The sequence below is a fragment of the Protopterus annectens genome, chromosome 17.part0 (genome assembly GCF_019279795.1).
Source record: "Protopterus annectens isolate FY-2018-M chromosome 17.part0, PAN1.0, whole genome shotgun sequence".
NCBI classification, from domain to species: domain Eukaryota; kingdom Metazoa; phylum Chordata; order Ceratodontiformes; family Protopteridae; genus Protopterus; species Protopterus annectens.
This window is the reverse complement of record NC_056751.1, coordinates 670,589,160-670,599,189: the sequence shown is the minus strand read 5'-3', so window position 1 is coordinate 670,599,189 and position 10,030 is coordinate 670,589,160. Positions and strand designations below refer to the sequence as shown.

Sequence of the window (10,030 nt, the reverse complement as noted above, 5' to 3'; positions counted from 1 at the left end):
GGATGGGAAATTGTTAATTTACTCCTGGTCTGGCCCCTTTCTCTGGTAGACAGTAAATTAATGTCCAACTAATACCATTCTCCCACATCCCCAAAAATATAGGCATCCAAGGAACTTGGGGGGCAAAACTGGGTTGGAGTACATGGCTAGGCTTGTAAAGACACTGGTGGTCATTAACCTAGTAATAAACCTATGAACCTAATAAGTAGCTGCTCAGATGACACTGTCACTTTGAAATTCCCATTTAAGTTGCTAGGGTGTACCCTTTTTAAAGTAGCCATAAAAAGGTTACAATTTTATTTCTATTCGGTTCTAGTCACAAGTTCAGAATACTTGTGTAGTAAATCAGCCATTAGTGGACTTGCTGGTCTGTCCATACCGAATGGACAGTTGTGCAATTAAGTGACCGTCTTGGGTGAAGCACTAGCCCCATCCAGAATTATGTGCATCAGTATCCTTAAAGTCTGTGTAAACCCTGAGTGAATCTCTAGTTAAGTGCGACACTTTTAGCTTGGTCCACTCAGCTTAGTTTTCCCCTAGCTGCGTGTCACAGATACTTCCAAGTAAATCCCTGTATCATCCTTGAGTGTTTTCAGAGATTCAAAGTAAAGTGGATGCTTGGCACACTCTCTTCTGTTGGAGGATAAGATGGTGGTCAGGGACTACTTATTTTGCTTGTAAAGTAGATTCCTATACAACCTCTTTACCTTCAACATTCTGAGCAGAAGACAGTAGCTACAAGTTTCATTATACATAACTTCAGAGTTGTCAATAATCCAGGTTTTATAAGTAAAAGGAAATGGCATCAGTTTTGCCATCAGTAGTTTGTAGTACTGGATTAAGTCAAAGGCAGGCAGATCACCTGCTTTGTCAGCTTGGTGACAATGGTTTATAACAAAAATGTACTTCTACCTTGTGTGCACCAGTGTGCTAACCTGTAATGCTTGCAGTGACCAAATACATCTCTGGGGTTATCTTTGTTTTAAGGATGATCAAAAAAAGTACTTCAATTGCAAAATGTGGGGAAGAAAGTTGCAAATGAATTGCAAGTCAAATGCAAGTGTCTTCATTTCATTTTGTTTATTTACTGGCATAGGGCAATGATCAGACATGACTGATTTCAGACCCAGGTACATTAGTAATGCCAATCCACAGAATTATGTCTTCTTAAAACAGTGGACAAACTCCTTCAAACATGGCCTCTGTTCTGCCAACAGTCTCAGTATTCATTCATTTTCTTTGCAGCAGTTTTTACCAAGTTAAAGAAAAAAAAAGTCTCTTTTTGGCCAGTTTCCCCTCCACTATTCATTTTGTCCAGAATTCTTGAGCACCTAAGTTGAGAGGTGCTTTTGTCTGTTCCTAGCATGGCTTTGTAGCAAATAGTGGTAGATTACAGATAAATGATAGGCAGGTGAGGCCGACTTCACATATTTCAGAAAATGCTTGGTATTGCAAAGTCTTGTTCTAGCAATTTTCTAAGTAAGAGAAATATTTTCCTGATTTTGTGTTGGTCCAATTAGAGTTAAAAAGTTTAGTTAAGTGGGCTGCACTGTACGATTATGACAGCAGTGAGTCGCGATATAGTTCTAGGCCATTTTATGCATTTATTCAGTTGATTTCAACCATGTAAGTGGCTAATTGGTGATGGGTGTGTCCTGTTGGCCTCAACTGTCACTGATTTTTGCTTCACATTTGTGGTTTTCTGGCATGCTGTGTATTGCAATGACGTGAATTTCAGATTTCATCTCTTCAGAAAATGCATGCTACTGCAAAACCTGGTATTCTTATATAAGAGAGCAAACTAGAAATCTGTTGATTTTTGCACTTTGCATTTCTTGACCTCTCAACCTCTTAGCTAAATCAGACAATGTGTTTCACTGTGGTTATCACATCAGCAAGCTGAAATACATTTAGGTCATTGTTTGTGAACTTTGTCATTCATCCAAGGTTTAGTCATGCAAGATTCTACAACTGTCATCTGTGCACTTTTCATACATCCGAGTAATTAAGGTGTAAAGGAAGGAATCCGTGCTATAAAGGAGAATAATAAGAGTTGCTCTTTTGGGAAGATCCCTAGTCGCCTTTAACTGTTGAGTGTGTTTATTTGGTTGTGAATAATCTGTGCATTAGGAAGTAAAGTTTAATGTTAATATTTTCTCTCAATAAAATACTGAGTTTTTTTTTGCAGGAACACAGGCATGAAACACTAACGGGCTACATCAGAGTTGGTGTGCTTCTTAGAAGTGACGAGAAAGGCCATGAGCTCCAGAGTTGCTTCTCGTAGTGTAGGGTTTGATTACCCTCAGACTTCAATTGTCTACTGTATAACAAAGTCAGTTTGTCAGTTGCATAATGGTCCTGGTTTGCCCCTGAAAAGTGACTGTTGACAGCTTACACATGGTCTTCAAAACCCCTGCACCCTTCACATAGTACTTCAATATATGCTAGCCAACCAGAATGTTTCTTGTAGCTTAATGGTTTGCCAAATGTATCAATAAATTTGTTTTGAGGGAAGAAAGTTTGAGCAAGCCAAGTATTTTTGTTAAGAGTTTGTTTGGTTTAGCAAATTGATGCCACTGTTTGTGCTATAAAATAAGAAACAAGTTTTAAAGTGAATCAAAATCTTTGATCATTGTAAAAGTTGAGAAACTAGTATTCCTGACAAAAGGCAAGCACAATGTTTTATGGTAACTGAACAGATACAGCCAGGTAATGAGATACTGATATGGCTAGGGGTTATATGTTACCTAGCCTAGGACCCCATTCAGGTTTCAAATTATCAGGAGTCAGTATGCCACAGTCTACAGATTATATATATATATATATATATATATATATATATATATATATATATATATATATATATATGATTGTGTGCACTCTTTTCACTGCTGTGAAACTGGAGTGCTTTTAATTATGGAGTGCAGGGCGCTTGTCCCATTACAAGAGCACTAAGGTACGTTTGATCTAACATTTTTCACCCAAATGAAATATGAAATTTGTCAATTTGTGATGTTAGATTTAGGCAAAAGGAACGCACCCCAATGCGTGTGTCTGTGCATACATCATACCTCTCAACCTCTTCATACAAGAAATCTGGACAAAGCCAATAATGGGGAGACAAAGGCCCAAATGCAGGGACAAATTTTAAATATGCTCTCAAACTTATAAAGCTGCTAGAAAAGGTGTGTCAACATGCATTTTCTGAAGGATATGAAGTCTGATATGTGGGGGCACAGCCTGCAGCTGAGCAAGCTAGAGTAATGGGAAAGCATAAAGCAGCTATGTAGGCTATCAGTCTGCAGATTACTACAAGCCTAGCCAATGACCAGAGATCAGAATCTGACTCTGTACCTTATCTGTGAGGCTAAGACCTTAACTATTATGACAACCCTCTCCCTGATGAGTCAGACCCTGTACCTTGTGTCTGAGGTAGGCACTGTAACAGTTATGACAACCCCAACCCCTTAAAGAGTACAAGGGTGAAGGTTTGAGTCTACTGTACATTTCATATTTGTGATGCATTTTAAACTGGGTAAATAGGCTGGTACAAAGACCTATTCAGCCACGACCTAGGAATTTCTACAAATCTAAGGGGAATGAGAATAAGAAGTTATGTACTCACCGTAACATTCGATGTAGTCCATCTCACCTCACATTCTCACCCGTGGGTTCGGAGCCAAATATCAGCTCCAACTCGACCTATTTTACAAGCTCAAAAGTCTGATTGGCTGGGATATCTTTTGTCCGGTGTAGATAGAAGCGTAACTGTATGTACATCCAATTGGTGAAATCTGAATCCTGCCTCGTTGCTTCCTCTTGCACAATTTCTTTTTGGGAGGATCCTCAGGCACCGGCTCTGAGAGACCTTCAGAAAGTGGGGGACCACTTGTGGGGTGTCCTTAGGGCCTGGCACTCTACTGTCCAAGGATAGGAGAGTGTCAGAAGCTCTCGCCGGGGTGGTAGGGGATGGAATGACTAACCCGGGTGATGTAGCTGATCTGGCCAGCACGCTCCACATGGCCTCGAAGGCAGGTCCCAGTGAGTCAGAGGACTGACCTGAGGCCACGACCAGGATCCCCCAAGCTGATGCACCGAGTGGGAGACGTCTGAACCAAAAGATATCCCGAAGTATCCCCTTCGGGCCCGACCGAGGAGACCAGAGTCTCAAACCCTGTGGACAGAACATACATGGTCAGAGCAGAGGTCGGCACCAATAAACCCAAGGGAGGTATCGGAGCCGGCGCAGGAACATCACTCAGAGTGGAACATACCGGCTCAGATGACAAAGATTTGTTCAGAGGAGGAATCATCGAAACAGTCATAGGAACTGGCTCCAGAGCAGACTGGGTCAGAGCCGAAAACAATTTGGCCAACACCGGCGACTGCAGGAGCCTCTGCACTACCCTATCAACATCCAAATCAGAAATCCTGGAGGATTTGGAGGAGATGGAGATTGGGATCTCATCTGGTGAACCATGCCTCACACTAGGCAACCGGCTCCGAATGGGTTCAAGAATAATCTGAGCGGATGCAGATTCAACAGATACCTCCTGTGGCCCAGAGGACAGTGGAGCAGAGGAAGCAGAGTCCAATACAGTAATCTTCTCCAGAGGCTCCAAAGATGCAGATGGAGCCGGAGACCTTTTCTTGGACTTGGAGGCTTTAGATTTCGACTGAGAACTGGAAGCCAAATCTATAGCTTCAAGATGGTTTACGCAGCCCCTTTAAAATCAATTTGTTTTTCCTCTCTTGGAGCACCCTAGGACTGAACACGTGGCAAAAGCTAATGACTCCTGTAAATGGATGGCTCCAAGGCAGTAGACAGTGTGTCCATCTGTGATGGACATTTTATATCTGCATTTGGAACATTTTTTTAAAGCCAGAAGGCTTATGTTCCTTCTGATCCTTAGACATGATCTGCTAACTCTAGAGAACAGTTAAAACTTTGCCAAAACAGGCAGGAAAGCCCACAAAGTACACTAGCAAACAGTACTACAGACTCAGCGAACCCCTAAATAAATGATTAGCAACAAATATGATACCACTACAAGAACCTCTAACTAAAATGGTTGACAACACAGAGAACACATGAAAAATATCAAACTAAGGGAGGACTAGGTCCTCTAACTAAAATGGGCCTAGCCTATGGGAACAGTTAGGGATACCACAAAACACCACGAAAACACAATCACAGCAGCAAGATATAGCTATTAAAATAGCTTTTGGGTATAAAGTAACCAATTTCGAGAAATAAGTCAAAATAAGGTACTTTGCCACAGCCAAGCATGACCACGTCCAAGCTCTACAAGCGGCAAACGAGATCTGGGGATATGGAGCAGTGTACCATGGGATACCCTCTTAGTCCAGCCAGAGACTTTTGAGCTAGTAAAATAGGCCAAGTCAGAGCAGATATTCGGCTCCAAACCCATGGGTAAGAATGTAGGTGAGATAAAACTACATAACATCCTAGGATATACATTTTTTTGCAAAATGTATCCACGTCACAATGTTGACTTCACAAACATTTAATAAAAACCCACAACATTGAATTCTCACAGTATCAAAATAAGTTGGAAAAAAAAACATTGTGCCCCCTGCACCCCTACTCCTTTAATTATATATACTGACGCTACAGCAATGGAAGAGCTAAAGCCCCATTCAAAGCTGTGTTGCAATCTCAGAAATAAGCTACAGTCATTTTCACACATTTTGCAATAGTTCAGCTGTATGTGCACCTTAGTTCTGTTGGGCCTTTATTTCTACACTACACCCACTATACCTTCTGGGTCATTATGCTAAACAAAGTTGCACTAAAGATGCGAGCACAGTGCATTGTGAAACTACTAAATCCACTAGTAGCTGCCAGCTAGCAGACCGCATGCTCAGAAACTAAGTTGATAGCAGACTAATTCAAGTTGGCTGGATGAAACTTGAATCTATAAACTGTACTTTGTAGTCTAGCTATGGTCTTACCCTTGTTTATAACTGAGGGCATTTTCTTCATAAACTTTTTTCATCTGTAAAATTAAAATCCTTCAGAATGTTTTATCCTTATTTTCCTTTTTAGGACCCATTTTGTATGTGACCTAGTAGCCTAAGAACCTCAAGTCACCTGTTCAGTCACTCAGTGGGTAAATGAATAATCCTGGAACTGCAGGATATTTATGCTTGTTTACAGTTTATTTTCCTGCCAAACAATAATTTTAAATTAATTTGTTGTTACATAGTGCTACTTAATCATTTAACTTGTACATGCAGTTGTGTAAGCTGGGAACTACAGAAATATACAAGATCATATTTAAAGATACAAGATTTAATTAGGCAAATGCATGAAAGGATTATACAAAATGTATAACAGAATTTTGAAGGCTAGATGAATTAGAAATGGATCAATACAAAAATCAAATCAGATATTCCAGAAATTTAATAAAACAGATGCAACGTTTTTTTTTCTTCTGCTTAAATTGTTAAATTTTAACCATAACACAGCACTATCAGTTACAACTTTTGACAATGTAGATGGATAAAACTGCTTCTGTAACAGTGTTACATACAGTACTCCTAGGACTTTCTGGCTTTTATGATGCAATTAACATACAATAGTTCTGGGTACCAGTGAAATCACAAGGTAAAGTTTGTCAAGGTAATGTAATAGAAATGAAAAAGTCTTGAATAAAACTGACTCCTGGAAGCTAAAGTTGCCTAACGATAAAATATCATTGCAGCAGATTCCAGCATATTCTTTGTTACACTCCAGTCTCTGCCAGTTCCATAACCATTCCAGGTAAATCCAGTGAAATCTCCACACTGTTTTGGATTACCTTCTGGGAAGAAGCCACCACCGCCAATGCAGTGCTGTAAGAAACAAACCGTAGTCAGTATTACAAATACCTGTGGGAAAAAAAACTTTTTTATAAAAAGATGCATCAGGATGCCAAGTGCCACAAAAAGGAAACTGAAGGACCTTCAAAGTGATAGCGGACCATAGCTGCAAAACATGCTGTTCCATTGCATCTTTGGGGGTACACATGTGAAAAACCTGTTTGGTTATACCTCTGGTTTCTGTGAAAAAGCATATGAACTAGAATATGCATTTTAAGCTAAAATCTGTTTTGAAGCCTGCTAGAAGCCATTGCAGTAACCTTATCCAAGTAAGTTTGCTGTTTTACTATTTGCCTGTATACAATAGTTTAGTACTTAGGATACTGAGACCCAAGCTGTGTTATTAGGAACAGAGTATCTACCTAGCTTATTCAGATGTTTTCTATAGTCTGTTGCTGTAATTGTCTTCATCTTGCAACTCTACCTCTGAATATTTAAGTATCCTATTTATTTTGTCTAAAGTTGTATTCACTTAAGATCTTGAGGCTGTCATGCATTATCCAAGTATTAAAAACTGAAGGCAGTCATGCTGTGGTATTCACCTCTAATAGCAAGACTAGTTAAAAGCAGTTTCATTATGGGTTTATTATTTTATTTGGCTATAGATAAAGAATATCAAAGGTAATTCATGTGCCTGGACTCTCTCTCTCTCTCATATATATATATATATATATATATATATATATATATATATATATATATATATATATATATAATCTCTAGTATGGTGGCAGCCAGGACAAAGCTGTGGAGTGAAAAATTCTACCAACATTTCATACAGGTCTGGGGGTGGAGTGACTTGTTTAAATGGCACTTATGGGTAAAGAGGCTGTAGAGGGCATTATGGTTTATAAAGGGAGTGGTGAGACAGGGGTTTAAGATGCTAAGCTAAGAGTCCAAGTGGTCATAGTGTAGTCCTATTCAGGGTATGAATGTTGAAAGGCCATACCAAGGGCAGCAGTACCCATTTCCTTTATAATATAGGGGACCAATTTTACCTGGTGGCTAGCAGATTTAGGACAAAGAAATGGATTCAAGAACTACAGCTTCTGTCACATACATACCCAAGTGGTACACTGGATGCCTGTGGTTCAAACTCATCAGTTCAAACATGGCTATTACATTTGTGACAGGTGGTGAATTATTTAACCTAAAGCAATTTTTCAGCAAGTGTGTGCCCTAACAACCACAAATTATTTTTAGTAATTAGTTCAGAAAGTCTGAAATACTCTTCCAACTATACCAAGATGTCAGTGTCAACTGGAGTGACCAGCACAATGAATCTTATATGCCAATGTCAGAGAAAGACAAGTACATAGCTTTGCAGATAGCTTGAAAAAAGCCAAACCCTGATGACTGGGTAGCAGGTGCTATGGGTATGCAGTGGAATGGACAATATATTCCATCCCTGGTGGATCTCAAAAATCTAACTGGAATTATAAAAATGGTCTCTGGAAATGGGGCACCTAAAAAGGAGTCCGCTGGATGCATGAGCGAGCAAGAGCAAGAGAGAAACCTCAGCTGCACGAGTGACAGAAGATAGACTTTAACCAGACATGCGATCTATGAGGGTAAATAACCAAACTCCAAGTACAGAGTTCAGTACAAAATTTACTGCTCAGTAAAATGAAGTGGAGGATTCAGATTTGGTGTGTAATCAGTAACAAGTTCACCAAGTGAAGTGGGTGAGGATTAATTTTTACTTTTGGGTAAAGCAAAGGGATGTAGTTTCCAGACGAAGTGGATTTAAACAAGAATGTTTACTATGTTTTTAATTTCCCTTAAAATGTACAGAAAGTTCTGACAGCAAAGAAGATAGTGTAAGTGAATATATTGCAGAAATCAGCACTCATTCATAGATGTAGTGGAAGTGAAAGTATCTCATCATTATAGTTTTATAATACATTCAAATGATCAGAGTTGCATGTCCTGTGACAAGTGCAACTAGTTTAAAGATTACATTGTGCACTCATTGCAGTTTAGTTTTGTAAGCACAGAATTCTTAATGACTCTAGTCATAATGGTGCGTTGCTGCTTCTTATAGCAAGAACAAATCCATCAGGCCTTCATTTAACAATGAACTAAAAAAATAATGTTTAGGGACATTGTTTTAATCCAGCTAGTGTATCAGAGTTATATCGTGATTTGCATAGTAGAGCTTGAGAGTTTCCAGATTTCTTTAACTGCATATGCATTATCTATGTTCTAGCTTTTACACATACAAATCAAAGTTTCTGCAAGGCCAAATGTGTCGCATTGTTTTCCTAAACACACTTCAAGATGGTCACATTTATTTTACATAAATATCTAGACAAACTATCCAAAACTAAGAAAATCTGATGTAAAAATAAAATTTTAATATAAGGAAAATTATACAATTAAAATTGACAAAATCTTACGATAAGCCTAACCTGATGCAATTGTCCATAAAAAGGTAAAAGGTTCACACTGCTAGCCAAGTGTTTTCATACTTTTCTTCTTTGCAAAAAGGAAGATAAAAATTGTTGAAAAACACGTATCCATTTTTCTTATGACCACGTTTACTTCCATAGCAATGCTTGGTGCATCATGCAATAATTCAGAAGATGCAGATACCAACTAGACTCTCCAGTAAGGTAACTGGATGATTTTCTTTAAAAAGTATGGTGGGGTCCTTTGGGTGGCACTAGTATTAATGCAATTGCTTTCGGAGTAAATAAAGTTTCAGACTGAAATGCAGATGAGAAAAAATTAAGGAAAACATTTATATTATATAATTCAAGTAATCCAGGTTAAGGCTAGATTATGAATGTATACATAAATTGTTATATTGCAGGTAGCTGTGTCAATATTGTAGTGAGGCCAGTTATGAATAGAGTGCGATTTGTGCAGTACCCAATTCAAAATTGTCCAAGTTTTAAATAGCGTTGGTCTAAAATGCCATCTTTACATGTTTTTGAAAACTGAAAATGTAGTTCTAATGCTTGTACATCAGTGCAAACCCGAAGTCCCCTACTTTCTACAATTTCTTCTAAATGTTAAAAGCACATGCATATCTCAGCATGTCTTGGCTGTTAGAAAGTTCTCCTGCTCTTTCAGGGCATAGTATAAATGTCTGTGTACATGTGCAATCTCTGAAGTTTGTGGGGCTTGAACTTCCTGCAGT

General features: G+C 38.8%; 1 protein-coding gene across 1 annotated transcript in view; it reads right to left on the bottom strand.

Moving 5' to 3' along the window:
• Positions 1 to 6,162: 6,162 nt before the first annotated feature.
• The window catches only part of LOC122791270 (intelectin-1a-like), a 181,602-nt gene continuing 177,734 nt past the window's right edge, over positions 6,163 to 10,030 (bottom strand). The window contains exon 8 of the mRNA XM_044058941.1: positions 6,163 to 6,858. Coding sequence (XP_043914876.1) covers positions 6,706 to 6,858 — 153 coding nt within the window. The 3' untranslated portion in view covers positions 6,163 to 6,705. The remainder of the gene's footprint in view (positions 6,859 to 10,030) is intronic.